The 21,426-nt window shown below is 31.5% G+C and overlaps 1 protein-coding gene across 3 annotated transcripts; it reads left to right on the top strand.

Moving 5' to 3' along the window:
- Positions 1 to 2,957: 2,957 nt before the first annotated feature.
- On the top strand, positions 2,958 to 21,173 carry LOC106785949 (uncharacterized abhydrolase domain-containing protein DDB_G0269086-like). 3 transcript variants are annotated; one of them, XM_014746824.1, is made up of 12 exons: positions 2,959 to 3,270; positions 10,855 to 10,893; positions 11,742 to 11,969; positions 12,601 to 12,689; positions 12,814 to 13,103; positions 17,453 to 17,491; positions 17,696 to 17,740; positions 17,997 to 18,944; positions 19,326 to 19,395; positions 19,506 to 19,721; positions 19,796 to 20,039; positions 20,341 to 21,173. In XM_014746824.1, exons 1-12 carry the CDS (start codon positions 3,196 to 3,198, stop codon positions 20,497 to 20,499), a joined length of 2,442 nt encoding a protein of 813 aa, XP_014602310.1. In that variant the 5' UTR covers positions 2,959 to 3,195; the 3' UTR covers positions 20,500 to 21,173. The 3 variants fall into 3 exon arrangements, with proteins under 3 accessions (XP_014602312.1, XP_014602310.1, XP_014602311.1); XM_014746825.1 differs by lacking the exon at positions 17,453 to 17,491; XM_014746826.1 differs by lacking the exons at positions 10,855 to 10,893; positions 11,742 to 11,969 and having other exon boundaries at positions 2,958 to 3,270.
- Positions 21,174 to 21,426: the final 253 nt, after the last annotated feature.

Here is a 21,426-nt window from a genome sequence, read left to right as displayed (position 1 = left end):
ATCTATCATTTTAAATAGTAGGAAAATCAATATTTTGATCTGAACTTTCTGATGTGATCACACACGATCATCTATTATACTTTGTTGATCCAATTTAACCCAAAAGAGAGAAAATAAAAACGATATCATCGGTACGAATGTAAATTAAAAAAATAATTGTCATTTAATTTAAATTTAAAGCAATAATTACATCGATAATAATAAATAAAATAATAATTTAACGTTTTTTCGATAAAACGAATAGTTTCTAAGTTTTAAGCGATACAATTAGAATTGTAAAAATAGTAATGCTCGTACATCAATATACAAGTAAGTGTGCGACACTAGTATGCGTTTATGTGTGCATACGTAGATAGATATATGTATGCATATAAACGATCACGGTCACGACACGATGCTATGAGCCATGAGGAATAGAATAGACTAGAAAAGATGTGCCTTTGTACAATAACGTATTAACCAAAGGAAAAACCAAAGTGTCTTATCGGGGCACGTTACTTTGTATGTTTAGAAACGAAGATAACGTGTTTTTTCTTTTTTATTTTTCTTTCTTTTTTTTTTAAATACTTCGAACTTCTTCAGAAAATATATTAACATTTTCTTAATTAATTTTAATTAATAGTAACGCGCGTTTACCGTACTCTCCTATTGATCAATCATGCGATTATATACACCTGACGTTGAGTCATTTCCTTCCTCGTTCCTTTTTTTCCCGTATTGTTATTAATCTATTCTATAGCATGATATCAAATGATCTTGACATTTTTTGATTCACTTTTTCTTTTTGTATTTTACGACAAAGTTCTAATGTTCGATTGTTGTTTTGAAAAGTTGTACTACGTAAGCGTAAATATATATATTAAACAATGGATAAGTTCTTTTAAATAGAACGACAGATTATAAGTACCTATGTAAAATTTCCATTAGATAGTAAAAGTGTATTTACTACTAAGAGACGATAGAATAGTAAACGTGTATGTGTTTTATTGCTATCGAGGTTAACGAATAACATGCTTCACACAGAGAAATATTTTATAATCGCTCTGGTTTATGATAGAAAATCTAAGTAGGATAAGATAACGTCATCTTTTAGAACTAAATAGTACTATTTATGTAATTTAGCTAAGAAACGAACCCTTTTTTTATTGTTTCCTTTTTTCTCGTTCACTTATAATTTCTTATTCTTCACAATTTTAACTTCTAATTTTATCAAATTTAATTGTTTTAGAAATCAAAGTTATATTAAAAATATATATTTTGTTATTTATTATATTTTTAATAATAAAAATATGAAACACACACAACATATAAACACTTGGCGTTTATATTTTGTTAGAAAGTTACATACGAAAGATTTTATATAAATTTATTTTCCAATAAATATTCATTTATTCGTATCGTATAAGCAATATTTCCTAATAAACTTAAATTATTTCTAAACTTGCCAACGGTAGATACTATATTCTAATTTCAAGCACGGTTGAAAGATGGCAATGCCTTCACCCTTAAAGAATAGGACGAGGATTTAGCTCTAGAATGAAATATTGTCTCTTTCTCTCTTTCTCTATCTCTCTTTTTTTCGTATATAATTTATAATTGGATTAAAATTTATATGACATTCTAATCGTTTAGATAAAACGTATGTGCTAGATATTTAGATACGGATTAATTTATTGCTTCGGTTTCTATAGGAATAAAAAAGTTATATATTTTTTGTCTTACTAATTTCACAATCCAGTTAAATTTCTGGCTTGACCCATACTTATGCATATAAATAACCTAACGTATGTATTTATATAAATATATATGTATGTATTATATGTATGAATTCATATCGTTATTTTTACTACCATTTAAAATTTTCTCAGTTTCATTTTCCTTTGTAGCTGCATAATTAATGACTAGAATGATGTTATTGTCAGCCATTTTTCATTTTGAATAAACACCAGATGGATGGAATTATCGTGTTACTCAACTTTAGAGAATGTTTTCTCTAATAAAATGAGTAGTCTGTTCGAATTCAACGAGATGAAAATTCGTTCGGAATTTTGGTAAGTTGCCTGAGTTGTAATATTTGATGTAAGAATCATATACTTCTTTTTCTCGGCATAGAAATGTTTATTATGTGTCCTACATGAACATACGAATTTATGGAATCTTTACTTTAAATTATTATCATGAATGTATGTTACAATTAAATTTAATTTTTCATTATTATCTTGGAATTATTCTTAATTTAATTAAAATAATAAATATTGAATAAATTATTATAATAAATTTTGTATTCTCGTTGTTCTTTCTCATTTTATTATTTACAGATATTAGTAATAATTTGTCTAATTTGATGCATTTTCTATTTTGCAATATAAAAAAAATAACATCCATATCTTTTTCTGGAATCTGATCTTAAAAATATTTTACTTCAACAAAATCCGATTTTACTTTAATAAAAATCAAGAAAGATGCTTAAAAAAAGTCTGTAACCGCGGAGAGTTTTATAAAGTTAGAAGACCTTCGTGAATCAGAGTCTAGGTCTTCCGAATGTTATTCAAGGTTTGCGAATACGTTAGCGTATCAACGCAAAGAGAGATGCATTCTGTGTCACGTTGTATTTTACGTACGTTTTTCTAAATACTCCTCCAAAAGAAAAAAGAAAACAAAAATTCACGTGAAAAAAGAAACAGTAGGCGTTCGGATTTTTGGGTACGCAAGAAAGGGGTGGCGGAGGGTGAAGTGAAAGGGACGCAACCTTAACATGATTCTATTTCTTTCGATGCATCGAAAGACGTAGCAATAATTTTATACAGTTACTCTTTTTCTTTCTTTCTCTTTCTCCTTCTTTTTCTGTTTCGTGGGGTTGCGTCGTGCAAAGACGTTGCGTGTGGGCGCACAAACGCGTCACGAATAAGAAGAGAAGGAGGATGAAGAGGATGAGGAGGGTGAAGAGGAGAAGTTAAGAAAAGCCGATCACAGCATCACGCAGAAGGGTTCGAATCAGAACCGAAAGAACTTCCATCGCGAACGCAGATTCTCTTTAAGTCGAATTCGTACGACTTACAAAATTCAAAAACTCGTTCGTTAGACGATAACAATACATCGACCAATCGAAATTAATCATTTTTTGATCGAGATATCTTAGTTGATATTTTACTTAACGAATTTTATTAAAAGAAAGAAAAGAGAAAAGGAAGCAAAATGGTTTACGAAAGCGACTTTTACACGACCCGACGACCCTACTCGAGGCCCCTTGCATCGTCCTACAGCATCACGGTCAGTATAATATAATTCTTCTTATCTTTATGTATAAATTTATATATGTACAGTTTTATTTTATTTTATTATATACGTAAATATCCTAATACATGGGATTATTTTACCGATCGAGCGGGATCGAGTATGACTTAATAATGTTTTCCTGTATGCCAAACTAACTTTGTTCTTTTAAAGTATCGCGCAATATTACATACAATTTTACTGGTCGAGTTGTTACCAGCTTACATGATTCTCAATTAAAAAAAAAACCTTTCTTATTACTATTGCATATATTTTTGTCTATACGTATACATGTTTTATACCTAAATACTTACTTACAATTCAATGATATATTAGACCCCCGGGTCAACGTTTTGCGAGAAAACAATTTACATGTATCCCCCTCTTTTTTTTTTTTTTAATTATTATTGTTAGAATATTTAGAGTATTCGTTAGATAGAATTTTGATTTATTAGAGTATAAGCCTTGCGAATTGAATTGACTTTTCCTTTTACCACTTCGTCGTTGTCGTGTCATTTTTCTAGGAAATATTTTTAACGATCGAAACTCAATAATTGTACGTGGATTTACGTTGTATTGGAATAATCAAAAAAATAAAACAGAATAAATGTTACAATAACAATCGCATGTTTTAATAAGCGCGAAACGTTGATCCATTAGTGCTTCGGATTCAAATTCAAGATAATTTGTTTTTTATGACAGTTCTTCGCCGTTCATAAAATCTCGATCAACGTTGATAAAAGTAAATAATAATAATAATAATAATAATAATAATAATAATAATAATAATAATAATTGCTGACCGGTCGAATTCGATGCATTTCTCGAAGTCTCTACTTCCACACACTTTACTCCGTAACTATACAAAAATGACTTTTGTTACTATTCGTTGCTACTTTCCTACCTCCATTACTATTATTATTTAATACCCTCCTGTACAACTTCCATTTTTAATCACTACTATCATTGTTTTTTGTTACTATTTATTTCCTTTTCAACCCGTCATCTTAATCCTTTCTTTCAACTCGATGCGTGCACTTGGTGTCTCGAAATTCGACTTCTTTTTTGTTGTCATTGGGCTTATCGTTTGGGCCAAAATCGAAATAATATCTCGTTTAAAAAAACGATACGATTGGGCCGAATTTTGTTAATTGACACAATAACATCCAGTTTACGGATTTCATGTGATAATTTTGAAGAACCGTACGACTCATCCAACGAGTTGTTTTATTTTCATGAATTGTCAACAGCACCAATCCTTACAGTGTCTGTTTGTTTGCTCCTTCTCTTTTTCTTTCTTTCTCTCTCTTTTTTACTTTCTCTTTGTTTCTTTCTATTTTATTGTATCTAATTCTTCTCTACTCTTGTTTGTTTCTTTTTGTATATACACGTGTATACCGTGAAATTTGTAAAATTAAACAAAAAAGTTACACATGTCTTTTAATTTTTTATTCCTTTTTTATCACGTTGATTTATTTGTCAATTTTTTAAGTCAGAGTGTGTTTTTATATGTAAAACATTGTTTTTTAAAAGATGTTTTTATAATTTGATTTATTTTTAATTGTTCTCTCGAACGAAGGATGATACTTCGCGTAAGAGATAGGATTCATCAATGATTATTTTTTGATTAGATCTAATCGAACGAAATTGAACATTGAACGCGATCTAAAAGAGATAATTATATCACAGTTTGCATTATTTTGATAAAATTTGTAATATTCGAAAATATTATAAATAGCGTATTAGAGAGTATGAGAGTCACATAAGTGATTCTAATAATAGTGTCGCAGCCATTTTCCGGGACTTTCAAGCGTTAAACTTAGATATCCCGATGACCCGGCAAATCTTGGATGAGTCTGTAGAAAAATTAATTTTGTCGACGATCTTTCAGAGAAGAACCCGAAGTAGAAATTCTTTTGAAAAAGAAGAAAAAAAAACATACGAATATATAAATGTCAATGAAATAGGTCGGATCGATGGAAGCAATAAAATTTCTCATAAAAATAGAAAAAAAAAAGAGGAAGGGAAATTATTTTTATCATCCGAAAGGTAAAAAATCGTGGATTATTATTTGTTATTGTTTTTAATTTGATTTCATTTCGTCACGAGACTCTCGATTGATTAGAAAATTCGAACGTGCGACTGATGATTCGAACTGGCACGAGTATCCGACCTAAATTCCTTATTGTCTTTGACGATTTCAAAGATGTGATGTCAATCTCTTTCTTTCTTTTCTTCTTTTCGCAAGAGGAAAAGTGAGATGTGAAAGAAAATATCTCATCGGGATTCTTCGGGAATTTGTTGTTTCTATGAATAAGAGAAGACATGACGTTTCTTCGTAGTTTTCGCTGTTTTATCTGTGACTCTCTAAACCGACGCGTTCTTTCTTACATGAGTAGAGGGGATTCCGAGGATCGGTGTTGCGTTACCCTGCCCTAATTTAGACACCGACGATCTTAGCCTCGACGTTTTAACGTCGACTCCCACCACCATGAACAACTTTGTTTCTCTCTTTACTCGCGATTTCATCCTCACGGAAATTTACGAATGACTCTTTTTTCTAATTGAAACTTTTATCTAAATATTATCTTTCTACAATATATTCATTTTTCTTTGTCTCTTTACTTATTATCTTCAACATTTTCTGCGATCGAATTCTTTTTTATTTAATTTACATGATTTAAGCAATTTTTAGTTTTTATTTTTAATAACATTTCATGATTTATTTTTTGATCGAATTCTTTTCTATTTAATTTACAAGATTATAGCGATATTATAAATAAACTGATATACTTTTCTAATATATTCATTTGTTCTTAATGTTAATTCATCGCGAATCCTTTTTTACATAATTTACAAGATTAGAGATCAACTCTGCATTTTTTGTTCTATAATAACATTTTGTACTTTATTTTTTATATTTATTTCACGAGTTTCTCCTTTTTTAGGAACTTCGTGCAAATGTTTTCTCGATAATTTTCAATATTAGAAGAATTATTTCTTTTCCTTTATCTTTTTTTTATATTGATCTCAAGATTTTTCTCGATAAATCTTCTCATTTATCAACTTTTTTCTTAACTTTTTTATCTATACAGACATTAACAATCTTGTTTTAATTATTATTGGAAAAGTCACGCGTTCCGATACAACAAATCATTCATATTAATCCAAGAGCCGTAAGAATTTAAGCATTATGAAATTATCTACCTTCGCTATAATAAATCAAATAAATAAATAAAAAAAGAAATTAAAAAATTCAACACACGAAAAGAATAAAATCGAACGTAATAAAAGAAAGCACGATAAATTCATGTCAGCGATGTCAATGACGAAGTCGAAGAAAATCATAGTTTGGACATAGCGCATTTCTCCTTCCAATAATAAAATGACGTTAACAAAAAAAAAAAAATAAAGAAAAAATCGGAGAAAAGTGTAATGGAAGTGGAGACATCGAAAGGAAGCTAGACGAGTATCTTAGCTTTTGAGAAAAATCTTTTCAAAGCTTTTCGAACGAAAGAACGAAGAGAAAAGAAATGCGAAAAAAGAATACAAAAGAAATATTATAAAAAAGGGTAAAGGAAAGGAAAGGTTTCGCAAGGCTTAATAAAAAGAAAGAGAGAGAGAGAGAGAGACTATAAACAAATAGAGAAAATATGAGAGAAAGAAAGAAAGAAAGAAAGAAAGATCGCGGTTGCAGAAGCCGGATTTGTTTCCTTGGGAGAAGGTACCGTTCGTACCAAGGCCATCCCTAGTACCGGAACCGTTCACCGTTTGGGGCCGCAAGAAGCAGGATCCTAAGAAGGAGTTTTATCAATACGTAACCCTTAAGGAGCAGCAGGGTGTCGTTCGAGGAAAAAATCTAGCCAAGGAGGAACATACGAGACAACTTTTAGAAGGTGGTACAGTTTCGAAGGTTAACTTGGATGCGGCTGCAGAGTTGGCAACTAAAGGGCATGTATTTGAAAAGGGAGTGCTCTCGAGACAAGTCGGTTCGCATAGACATGCATTTGCACCGGCTACTGGTCGTACTAAGATACTTATGGCTCTGCAGACGCCATCTTGGTACCGCTTCTGAATACCTATGTTCAAATATTATATCTTTATACTTTAATAACGATTTTACCTTTATCTTTATACTCGTTTATATATTAGTACAGTACATTTCAATTAGTATTACTTTTTGTAGGACTTTGTCACTCTATTTCAATAATAACTCGAGTTCCTTCTTCTTATTTTACATTTGTTGCTTTTTTTTTTGTTTTTTAATACAATATCTCAATCTTATTATCCAATTATGTAACGTTTGTTCTTAGAGGATAGACGATCTTTTCTTTTTATTTTACATTATTACAAAAATTCGTACACATACATGTATATTACACTGTGATAGAGAAATAAAATGATAGACAATTTAAAAAGATACAAATTCGTCTGGTCGAATTAGTTTCTCTTCAACGAGTGTTAACCTAACGAGAAAAAGATAACACCTGCGAATTTGATTGAAAGGAAAACAACAACAAATATGAGACGTTAAATTACTTGGCCTAAATAATTAATCTTGCCTGGCAACGTGTAATATAATAAAACAAATTGCTTTTGCTTTTGACGAAGAGAACCGAGACACCGAGTTGCTACATTGGGTTGTGCGTTGCGCACGCAAATATGAATATTTACATATATATATATATATACACACACACACGATCACAAAGTTAAACATTAAAACATTTGAAATACTAAGCGCATACGCTTACTTCTAATTGTAAGTGTCCTGTGGAACACCATGCGCTCGCGCGCACTGGCGCATATGTACGTCTGTGTATTTCTTGGCAAGGGCACACCTAACGTTACTCAACGTTTAGAGAGCATGCCCTGAATGTTTTTCGGCAAGGAGACATTATTAATGCATACATACTTACATTTATATATGTATATGTATAAATCTGTCTATACATATATGTATATATATCTCGACGAGCGTTTATAATTGGCCCGTACGTTGTGTGTCTATAGATAGATCTTTCCTTTTGACTATAGTAATCGATCCGAAACACTGACCGATTTATTACTTTTTTATTTAATCTAACGTAATCCCTAATGTAAATATCCTACGAGTCCTATCAGTCACTCGGTTCAATGTAAGAGCTGGACAGGGAGTAGAAAATTACAAATTAAATTTATAAAGGATAAAAATCGATCTGGTAGACTATATAAAGCTCGTCGGGCAGGGATATCGAAAAAGGTGTGAGGGAGGGAGGGTGGGAATGGGGGGTTGAGAAAGACGAACTATTCGGTTTTGATATCGCGCTCGATCGTTTCAAGAATTGTAAAAAAGAACAAGTACAAGAAAAAATCAGAAAAAAAGAGACAAAGAGATAAAGAGAAAAAGGGGGAAAAAAGCAGAGGGCAGAGGGCAGAAGGGGGTGTAAAAGAAAAGAATTAGAAAAAAAAAAAATATAGAAAATAAAAAAATGACTTGTAAGGGGGCTAAAATCGGTTAGTTGTAGCTTTGTTGTGACCTTGTCTAACCCAAATCTATAGACGCCTCGGCACTATGTGGTACGTGACTACCCCGAAGCTGGTCTGAGGTCTGCCCAAGAGCATTACAGTTACGCGTACACCAACACCAGCTCTTCTTCGTCGAGTTCCTCGGCGGATCCTTACTCTCGTCGTCCTCAGAGGTCTTCTTATACTGAGGAGAACGTCGTCAAGAGGGAAAGCGGACCTTATGGATCGTATTCGACTGAAAGATCCTCTAGATCAACAACCGGCGGCGGCCCAGGAGGCTATCATTCCTCTTACGAGTCCCATACATCCGGACGTTTACCCGGTGGTTCCACCTATCGCCATTATTCCTATCGCGTTTAAATGATTCCTCCTCCATAGCAGCCCTCACGTTTAAGCCCCTCAAAAAAAAAATATTTATCTCCCAATTATTTTTATTCCTTTTTTTAATTTACATTTTATTGACTAAAGCCCCCATCCTCACCCCCAACCCTTTTCCCCCTATTTTTCTTTTTCGTCTTTGGCTCAACGCGTAAAATTATTATGGTATATTGTTTTTTAATACTTTTACCTGAATTAAATTTCGTTTCTCGTTCGCAAAATTCATGTATTTATTTATTTGTACGCTACTGTCGTAGAGACTTTTTTTATTTGTTAAAAAAGAAAAAGAAAAAGAAGGCGAACATGTTACTTCGATCACCGCTGTTTACGTTATATTATACTTACAATTAGAGCGTCCCGTATTAATGGGGATCTTTGTGAAAAACTTGTTTATTTATATTTACTGCGCTTACATTAGAGAAGTATATTAAAAAATAATAGTTTGCTTTAATATATCGTGTGTGATTGAAAAAAGCGTGATTTAACCATTTCAAATAAACAGAGATACATAATATGTCGTAATATATATTATTATATATAACGAAAAGTTTGTATCTAAAGAAAAATAAACAAAATTATATTGAAAAAATGAATCTAATTGTGGAGAATTTAAGCGTTGTCTTATATCCTTTGCTAATTATATTTATTTTAGGAATTAATTCGTATTCTAAAACACTTTTATTTAAACTAACCATTAAATATATATATTTATGTAGATGTATATTTATATATATATACATATATCTTTTGTCATCGAAGAGACAATTGATCGAGCTAGTAAATACTGTATTAACTCTAAAATATATAATAATTAATTGTAAAACGATTATATATAACACCAAATTAATAATAGAAATGATTCTAATAAATCACGACTCATCGATCTCGTTGGACACACAACGCGAGAATCGGCCAAATTAGATAGATACATTTTTAGATACACGACATGCCTCCTCGCTGCTCTACTTTTCATACCAACCCCTCACACACACCACCTCTTTCTATCTCTCTCTCGCTTTGCTTTCCTTTCTGATTCCTTCTCTATCTTTTTCTGTCTCACTCTTTCTCTTTCTTTCTTTCTCTCTTTCTCTCTTTCTCTTTCTCTTTTACTCGACAATTAGCACATGCGATCGCATTCATAAGAATAGACAAGAAAACTGAGAGCGAACAATAGATTTTAGAAAACAAAACAAAAAAAAATGAAAATGAAACGAAACTGCAGAAAACGACCAAAAAAATAAATGATAAAAGGATGCGAAAGGATGAAAACAAATGAACGAACGAACAAACAAACAAACAAACAAATAAATAAACAAACGAAAGAAAAAAGAAATATATGTAAATTATAATTTGATATTTATTATATATAAAAACTATATGGATAAAGCAGAAACCATGACGCACACGTTATTATGCCAAAGCACAAGCTGCCAAAGTCACTAACCGAGTGTCGTTCTTCTTATTTTTATTTATTCTGCCTCCCATGTGACCCTCGTCCCCATGCCGCCACCGCCGCCGCCGTCGCCATTGCCACCAACACCAACCACCATCACAACTACCATCAACAACAACACCATTGCCATACTCTGACCATCGCCAACGGCTATTCGGCAATACCACTTCCGTTCCTGGAAATCGTCGTATAATCCATTAATTACAACTATCGTATCGATCGTATGCTTGTACGGACAAAAGACTCCCCCTGTTGTCCTACCACTATCTGCTATTATTCAGGTAAGTGTTATTGCTTAATTATTGCATCCATTCCAATTTTGTCCTAATTACAAAAAATAAATAGATCAAGAAATTAGTGGGACCAATTCGGGATATTTTTATGAGCCTCTTGAAATGATTATATTTTTGTTTTGATTTGTTATTGTTTAAATAATAATATTATTATACTTATATATTATAATTTAATTAATATTATAATATAAATTTTAATTTTTCATTATAGCGTGATAGAGACTAAACTATATTATTAGAACAAAATTTCAATTTTAATAGAAAGAAAAGACGTCAATGAATTTGAAGAGGTTCACTATGCAATATATCCCAATGCCAATGGCTAATAATATACGAGCTTGTTATATGTAATACCTATAAGCTTCTATTGTTCACTATGCTACGCAATTAACACTGATCTTTAAACATATGATCGTATGCAAATAACGACGCTTTTTCGCTCGCATTTAAACGTGATCATTCATCGATGCTTCATGCTCATACTTTAATCATGGATATGTAAATATTTCGGTCAATTTTTGACTGATTACCTCACCAGAGAGAGATCATTTGTCTTCATCATCGATTGGCTTTTTAAACGTTCAACATTGCTCAACATGCTCAACATTTCTAATGGCTTACAACAGTTCACACATATATGTGTATAAGCGCTTTATGCATAATACGTAGATGCATAACATCTTGTAATTAAACGAATGAAATTAAATGAATAGTGAGAAAAAAAATTTGCGAAGAAAAACTAATTACTATTACAAAAAAAAACCAAGCAAACTAAGAAGTTGTGAAATTGATCGATAAAATCGAACAATAAAGAAGACAAATTGGTGTATATTTAGTTGAGGGGTTATCTTCCTCGAATGCCCTACATTGCACACAAGAGGCTCGTCACCATAGTCCATTCACCGGTCCATAATGTTTACTACGCTGGCTCGATGATACCAATAAGAATACATTCTCGTGTACGACCCAGCGTGATTGCTGCTGAACTCAAGAGGATACGTGATCTACCCAGGTCCACTACCTGGTCTTACACCGATCATTATTTAAATTCAAAGGACCACATCGTAAGTGAACAAACATGAGAGAGAGAGAAAGAGAGAAAGATAGGAAAATATCAAACAACCGTGTCACTCTCTCTCTCTCCCTATCTTTCTCTTACTCTTTCTTTCTTTCATCTTTCATACATCATCAATAATCGATCATCGATCATCGTCGTCGTCATCGTCATCGTCTTCTATTGGAATAAATACCATCGTCACTCTCTCATCATTCATCCAAATTGCGGAATCGCGTCGTTAGGGATCACGATCAAACGTCATAAATAAAATTTATTATTTATTATCAAAGTGAGATGTGTTATAATATAAAAGAAATTTAATATTGGAACGTAATAGTTCTTCGTATAAGAACAACAAACTTAAAGACGTTTTTGTTTTCTTCTATCCTTGTAGAAAATAATATCTAATTTATATGCTCATAAATAAATAATAAAATAAATAAATAAATATATAAATTAGGGAAATGAAAATATATCAAACATATATATTTTTAAGTAAATCGATAGAATTAATCATTTGTAGAAATTAATAAATTAACGTTGGTAATTTGTTAGAAAATTGACAAAAAAATTAATCCTTACTCAGATATTTACTTTATTCGTATTAATTTTACGTTATTATGTTCATCTATTCACAGTACTTCGATGACGAGGCCAAAGAAATACGTGCAAGAGTGGATTCTCTTTTACGACGAGTTCACGTTTACATACCTCGAGCAACTCCAAGGTATTTGTTCAAATCTATCCATAATGAATGAATACGAATACATTTACCATAATAAAGAAAATAAAAAAATTAAAAAAGAAAAATGACGGAAGACATTTGAAGTAAAAAGTCTGTGAAATTTTAGCGATTTTGTCGAGGAAATAGTGCCGGAACGTATGCGTAGTGGTGATTACGTTCGCCGATTAATATCCGGTAAGAACAACACGAAGAAGGATGCGGAACCTGTATCATGGTATGACGTACCGGAAAGAGGACATTTTGGAAATTTGGCGTGTGTCAAATATGTCGCTGGCAAACCCCAATCAGTCAGGAGGCCCTACTACAAAGTTGCTGATCTTCGTCCATCCGATATCAAGAACGACGTTAATTTTTTGAGCTACTACCAAAAAAATCGGCAGGCTGCTGCCAAAGCTTGTGAGTAATCACCGATCATTGATCTATGTAAATGCAGCAATTAGATTTTCGTAAAGGAAAAGTTCGAGCGAATTTGTTCTGTTGATTGATCTATCAATTTATTTGTTGTTACTTATGCAGAATATGTTATTTGAGTTATTTGATTGAGTATAATATTTTTCTGTTTATTTGGTAATTTAAAAAATTGTTGACACTCTAAGTCCAATTTTCTTTTTTATATATAACAATAGATATAGAAATAATAAATATAAATGATATACCGTAAATATATAAATATTTCTTTTAGCTAAATTTATAAAAATGTATTCAACAACAGGACAATCGCATCGACGATTCTTGTAGTCTTTGCGTACTGGCTCTAACGAGTACGAATGATAAAGCAGTCTGCCAATTAAAAAATAAAAACTTATTTAACAATACAAGTATAAAAAAAAGAAAGAATAAAAATGAAAAATGTAACCTCAGTACGTAACTTTTTCTCGTAACTCGTTAGAGATCGGTAATGAGTCTCGGCTAGATGATTTTTGAGTAGAAGAACAAATATTAAAAAAAAAAAAAAAAAAGTGAAAAAGAAAAAAAACCAAAAGACGGCCGCAGGACGCCGTCTGTGTGAACCTTTTTTCGTTTTTTTACATCTTGTCTCCCCCAAAGCTCGTATCTCCATTTTCACATATTTCTTTTTATATAAATAAATATATTATAGATACTTTTTTGTTTTGTTTTGTTTGGACTGAGATTGGCACCGAATGTTAAAACCAAATTGTCGTTTCTGCTGTGGCTGGCGATGAATGATAATGATATTAGTGGTGATGATGATGATGATGATGATAATAATGACGTACGTGTGTTAATTTGATTTTTCTTGTTTTTTTTTCTTTCATGTTTTTCCCCCCTCGTTATTTTTCCTCGCTCGTTTACATTTATATTGTATACATATATATTTACCTATTATTCTATCTGTTTCTTTTTTCTTTTCGTTTTGTGTCTAATAATCGTAAGATGGCGAACGACGGTGTGAGACATTGTAATCATATAATTATATATGTATATTTTATGTTGTTCTTGTAGTAGTAGTAATAATAGTAGTAATAGTAGTAGTAGCAATATATATATATATGTAGTATACATGTTACACAAGTTTAACTATTTTTTTTTCTTTTTAAGAAAATTCTATATTCTTATTTTGAAGTTATACTTCTTTTTAGAAAGAAATTATTTTTATTTGTTTGTCCGCGGTATTTTTCAAATATTTTTCATCAGATTTGTTTTTTAAACTAAATGGTCAATATAAATGAATATTTATTATTAATTTAAAAAGCGCTAGGGTTACATTTGGATATTTTTTTGGTGTGTATAATCTATTGTAATATATCGACGATTTAAAATAATTATTAAAAAAAAATGTCTAAAATAAAATCGATCGAAAATAATTGAAAATGGTAATCCAATGAATAGAAATTATATGAAACAGAAAAGAAATAAAAAATAAAAAAAGCGAACATTATTATTATTATTATTATTATTATTATTAGGAAACGCGAACGAACTACGCGAATTATTTTTCGAATAAGTAATTATTTATGTATATTTGTGTATGACGCGTACGATACGGGGTTTAAAGGTTTACCGTTAAAAAGGAAACGAGCGATCGGTGGAACCGTTAAAGTGAACGAGGGCGAGATCGAGACCGAGAGCGAGAACGAGATCGAGAGGAGAATTTTTTCCGACGAAGGGGACGCCAATAATGACGGCTGCAATAATGACAACGCAGTATAAAAATGATAAAGAGGAATGAGAGAGATGAGAGAGAGAGAGAGAGGGAGAGAGAGAGAGAGACAGATACACACAGAAGCCGAGCACACAAAAAAAAAACTATGTTCAAAAACAAATCTAGATCCAACTGGAACACGCAACTCTGACAGACTATTTTTTGGGGCGATTCTCAGTGATCTTATCGAAAATCTGCATTAGCAAGAGGAGAACCAGCAGAGCGACATTTTTTGAACGTTTCAGGCAAGGGCTGGAGGGAGCGTGTTCCAGAACTTTACGAGGATCCAACTAAAACCAAAAAGAAGGGCCCCGAGGTGGATGAGGCGGAAGAGGAAAACTTAAACGAAGAATGATCGATCCTTTTACTATTTTAATTCATTATTTTTTCAAACCGTCCTATTTCTTTCTTTCATGATTTATACGTACATGTATACACTTCGACGAAAATATTTGTTCTGTTGGTGCATGCAACAATTCCTATTTGTGACATCTTGTTTGTCGTTTATTTTTCAACCATGTGTTTATTTTAATATTCTATTTTGTTGTTTAGCGAACTTTAGAATATACATTTTTTTTTTCTCCTGCAAAAGTGTTTTATTACTTTTATGAAATATAATTTTTTCTTATTAATTTAATCGACATAAAGTATAGGAAATGGAACGTAAACATGGTTAAATAAAAATGTTGAATAGAAAGATTAATGACTTTTGTCACACATATTCGGGTGATTTGTATGCGCCAATAGATACGTTACGGCTAGAAAATTATGATAACAATAGTTAGATAAATATTTGATAAAAAAATTTATTTACGCGCATACATATTATTGTTCATTTACGTAGTTCCTCGAGTTACTTTTTAATTCTAGAGATTCGTGATCGTTTTCATTTATTTATTATTCGAACGTATTTAATTATTATTTAATCTATAAGAAAGAGAAAGGGCAAAGATCAAAAGAAATATATATATATATATATACAATACAATAATCAAGATATTCTATAATATAATTAATAATCGTGATAATAGTTGTAATAAAAATTATACACAGTTCAACCATACTTTTTATTTTTATTTATTTTTTTCTTCTAATGTATCTCTTACGAACAATTAATAAAAACATTTAATAGTTTCTATCCAGAGAGGAACGCGTGATAATAAAAAAATACTGTCAATCCTTTTTTCAAGTTTAATTTATGATTAAATAATTTAAGTTGAACATCTAATGAACGAATCGATCAAAAAAGAAAATTGTTTGAGGTAAGCGTTCTTCTTACATATGCTTTGCAATTATTTTATTTAATATCGATTAATACATATATCGAAATTGTATAAGCTCAAGGGAAGCTAATTAGTCATCGAGAGTGTTATTGAGTGATCTCTCCGCAAACTGGAAGATAATTTATCAGCTGTTACATATTCTAACATATACGATGGGTCTGAAAATGCGTGTATCTATTTTACTGAGTTTTTTTTCTTCATAAATTTCAATACGGAAAAGAAAGCAGCTCGTCACAAAACTATCGACAAATTTGTATTATCTTCATCTACATTTACGTTTTATATCGAACGCATAGATAAAAAGTAAGAAAAATATTTTTTACAAAAAAAATTAATTATAGAGCTGCTCTCGCGTCCGTGATTTTTTTTAGTATTTTGATTGACGCGACAAAAAGCAAAGGTTAAAATATGCATTCGATTGATTCATCTGATTACGCCTATTACGCATAAGCTTTAATTTTTATAGTGAGTATATAAATACATAATAATGTATATTATACATGCTTATGCCTACATATTATTTTAAAATTATTTTATTGATCTTATTTCGCATACATTTGAGTGTCGCGTGAAATTTCACGATCGTTATTAATTCTTGATTATAATAATTATAACGACACACAACACAAAAAAGGAAGAAGATAAAATCTATTCGATCAAGACGATCAACGATGAAATATAACGATCAGTTTGTGATGCGAACAAAAAGCTAATACGCAATCGAATGAAAATCATTTCGGTAATATCGTAAGATTCCGACTTTGATCAAATTCATTAGTAATCCAAAATTCATTTGTCACACACCATCGTGTACACATATTGTAGGAGCCATGAAAGTTTGTATGTGTGTATGTGTTATTGCTACACGCTTAAAATATCTTACATGTATTCGACAATTATGTCAATTAACTACTGTAAGTCCAAAAAATATCTAAAATTCATTCTATGTGATTTATTTTATGTATACAAATTATTAATATTATAAAATAAATCATAGAATAGGTTTTTGCCATTTTTTTGACTCACTATTAGTTTTTTGCCATAGTAATCGGCACGTATCCGTGTATTTATATAATTAGAGTAAATACAAATGGTTTTGATTATGCTCAACCCAATGCATTTAGTTAGATCGAACAAATTTTCAAGCTTTGTTAAACTTTGACGTTATCCTGGAGCTGTTTTCTTCTCAGCTTTTATTCGCAGAAGGCACGCTTTTTTCGCTATGAAAATGAGCCATCAATTTATCATTCGATCTTTCTCCCGTTAAACGATCATTTATGTTTCATGTACGCACGCAGCACCGGATCAACCGATGACTGAGAGAGAACTCAGAAAGGGTTAGTAACTGGATATACATTCGTATATGAGATAATAATCGCGTTCGTTCGTTCGTTCGTTTATTCGTACGTTCGTTCGTTCATCGGTGCCAACTTATTGTCCAAGAAAATCTCGAATAATGCTTCTTCCATTCCAATAATCGAAATTATTACACTAATCGCATAACTACGTATCTGTGTCTGACATTCTACACAAAATTCTAGCCCGTGCCCTAGAAACCGAACGGACCGAATCGATCGTGAAAAGAGGTAAGCTCAAATCCTTATTCAAAAGCGATTTATTTATTTATTTTATTAGTGTTTCTATTAGAGACGCTAATAAAATAAAAGAAACAGAGAACTCTTTCTCTCTCTCTCTCTCTCTCTCTCTCTTTCTCTCTCTCTCTCTCTCTCTCTCTCTCTATTTATCTATCTATCTATTTCTATTTACGATATCTTTATTCCCGATGATATTCTTTTTAATAAATCTATATACCTACGTTTTCCTACGCGCTAATACACGTAGAAGTTAAACCAACACTGGAAAAGAAGATAACTGCAGCAGAAGAAAAGAAGAAATCTGAACCAAGAGAAATCAAACCTGTAGCAGAAGAGAAGAAACCTGAACCAGAAAAAATTAAACCTGTAGCAGAAGAGAAGAAACCTGAACCAGAAGAGAAGAAACCTGAACCAGAAGAAATTAAACCTGTAGCAGAAGAGAAGAAATCTGAACCAGAAAAAATCAAACCAGTAGCAGAAGAAAAGAAGACCGTAGTAGAAGAACCTGTAAAGGAAGAAGTTAAGCCAAAAGCTAAAGCAGCTAAGGAATCCAAGGTAAAAAAATCAAAGGAAGCAGAGAAAAATGCAGAAACACCTAAGACAAAGGAAGCACCTGTGAAGGAACCTCCAAAAGAACCAGAATTAGTAGCAGAATCTGTAAAGGAGAAAGAAGTTAAGGTAGAAGCAGTTCCTGTGGAATCTACGGAACCTGCCCCTAAACCAGTAGAAGCTGTAGAGGAACCTCCTAAACAGGAATCTGTAAAAGAGGAGCCTCCAAAGGAAGTACCAGCTGAGCCTGAAGTTGCACAGGTAAAGAAACCAGAAAATGTTCCTGAAACAAAACCTGAAGTGCAAGCAATAGAGGAACCAAAAGTGGAATCAAAAGTAGAGCCTGAAGTGCAAGCTATAGAGGAACCAAAAGTGGAACCAAAATTAGAGCCTGAAGTACAAGCAATAGAGGAACCAAAAGTGGAACCAAAAGTGGAACCAACAGTAGAACCAACAGTGGAACCAGAAGTGGAACCAGTAATCAAAACTGCTGTAGATGTACCAGAGTTTATAGAAGAATTGAAATCAGAAACTGTGCTAGAAGAAGAAGCAAAGCCCGTTGAAGAACCTAAAGTAGTTGAAGCTACTCCTGCGAGTTCTGAACTTGTAAGTGAAAAGGATCAACTAGAAGATGAGACTGAAGAAGGTAAGCGTTTATAAATTTCGAGATATTTACAAATAAATATATCTTTTGATATCGAAAAATATGGGGTAAAATTAGAGCAAATATTTCTTTCTAAAATTATCTTTTGCACGATTCAATGTGTTTTGTGTCGAGTCTATCAAAAATGAGATCATATCCTTCGTTATGTTTCAAATGTCATGTCAAATGTGTATATTTAACTTTCCTACTTTGAAATATGTTTGTTATCTCTATGTGTTAAAAATTTAATAAACATTATTTATTATATATACAAATCTTATTATTTATAAGATAAATAAAATAAAAATCAATCTTATAATATAATAAGATTTTTAGATCGATCAAAAAATTAAAAATTAAAGAAACAATGCAAAATTGTTACAGTGAAACAAGAAAAACAAGATGCGGCAAGAAGAGCAGAAGAATATTTGCGTAAAGTTGCTGAAGAAGCCAGGTAAATGATTACCACGTATCAATTTAAAAAAAAAAACCTGTTACGCAAACAGATATAAAATTCTATATAATATATATTTATTTATTATTAATTATTTTGTTGAAACATAGAACCGAAGAAGAGAAAAGAAAAGCTGCGGAGGATGAAAGGACGAGATTAGAATTGGAGGAAAAAAAGGCATGGGAAGCTGTGGAAATTGATTTGGATCGTAAAGCTCACCTCGATGAAATCCTTATGGTAGAGAGAGCAGAAGCCGAAAGAAAAATAGAAGAAGAAAAATTAGAAAAGGAACGCACCCAGTTACTTCGTTTGGAAGAAGCAGAAAGGTATGAAACAAATAATGATTTAAAAAATACACACGTAGAAATGCATCGAATTGAATGTTGGTTTCGTTGTTCAGACAAATCAATGCGGAAAAACTCCGAGCTTTGATGGAGGAAGAAGAAAGGATGCTGATCGAGGAACGTGCAGAAGAAATTCGTCAAAGGCAAGAAAGAGAAGAAAGATTGGCTGAAGTGGCACGTGGTATTAACAATGATAAAAAGGATCTCGATTGTTTTCGCGAAGATCATCTTTTCACTCCAATAACTGATCAAGAATTAGAGGAGAAACCGTACGAAGTGCAATCAGATGAAGACACCAGGGTAAATAAACAAATATTACGTGTTACTCAAGTATTTAAATCTGAATAATTTTTTACAACGAACAAAACGCGTCCTAAATTTTTGTATAAGAATTAATCCGTGATTTATGATGCTTGAAAGAAATTGAATCAAAATATTTATGCGTACGCGTGAATATTCTTTCGTAATACATTTTTTTCATATATAAGCATATGAAAAAATTTCATTTTCTTTTTTGTGTCATATATGTGTGATAATATGATGTAAAAAATATGGTAAAATTTAAACAATCGTTACACAATGTTGTATTATTTTGTTTCAGATTGAAGAAGAAAATGAGGAAGATTGTCAGGAAGTGGAAGAAGTTGTTGTGGATCCTTTCGTTCTTTCGGAAACAGAATGTTCAGAATCTCGACCAATATCCAGCGGAGGTACTGCCAAAATCGAGGAAGATTTTGTGTGGCCTGACGAAGAAGCCTAATTTTACTTTTTTTCTTCTCTTTCTATCTTTTTATTTCCTATCGCGAATAACACCCTAAACGCCGGATCATGTTCCTTTATTACTGTAATATCACTTTTTATTTTGTGCTATAATTAACAATATTTTCGGCATAAATATAATACATTATCATTTCTCTTGTCATATATAATTAAATAAGACTTCGCGATACGATTTTAATCGATTTGAAAGTGTCAAATACGTACATTCTTGTGCATGTACATATTTAATAGATATTAATTTGACTAATTATCCGCAAAAAAAAATGTGACGAAAAATTGACGAAATAGTTTATAACTATTATTATTATTATTATTATTTATTAATATATTCTTTGTGTTCAAATCGTATCGTCAAATTAGAAAAACGTACATATCATTCGCATATCTATTTATTTCATTGTCGATGCATTACATAAATAAATATGCATGCGTGAGTGCATGTATTAAGAATATTTAAGAGGGGAACGCGCAGGATACGTCTAATGCAACGTTCGACCGATCGTAATTATAATAAACGACCTAAATCACTTGTGGCACAAGATCAATGAATTTATGCGGTCCTTGGCATCGATTTTCTAACGAACAAAATTTTTTCCATCCCATTGAATTGTTGTAAAAAAGAAGAAAAAAAAAATATCGTTGAACGTTGCTATCAAAAGCGACGAGAAAAAGAAAAATTATTTATCGTATCGGATCGATGCATATTTATATTTATTTCATATTTATATTGTCATTCTTTTTTTGTATTATCCTTTATTTATTTAATCTTTCGTGTTCTATATAAACCAAACTTGCTATAAATTCGTGAACGAGTTAGAATGATTGTTTTTATTGGATGGTTTAATTAACATGTTAAACTACGAGTCCGTATTTAAATAATCATTTTTGACCTGTCGCTTATATGTAA

This window comes from Polistes canadensis, unplaced genomic scaffold (genome assembly GCF_001313835.1).
Source record: "Polistes canadensis isolate GaletaPanama2010 unplaced genomic scaffold, ASM131383v1 scaffold_59, whole genome shotgun sequence".
NCBI classification, from domain to species: domain Eukaryota; kingdom Metazoa; phylum Arthropoda; class Insecta; order Hymenoptera; family Vespidae; genus Polistes; species Polistes canadensis.
The sequence above is the reverse complement of the archived record's forward strand: the minus strand, read 5'-3'. Positions and strand labels throughout refer to the sequence as shown.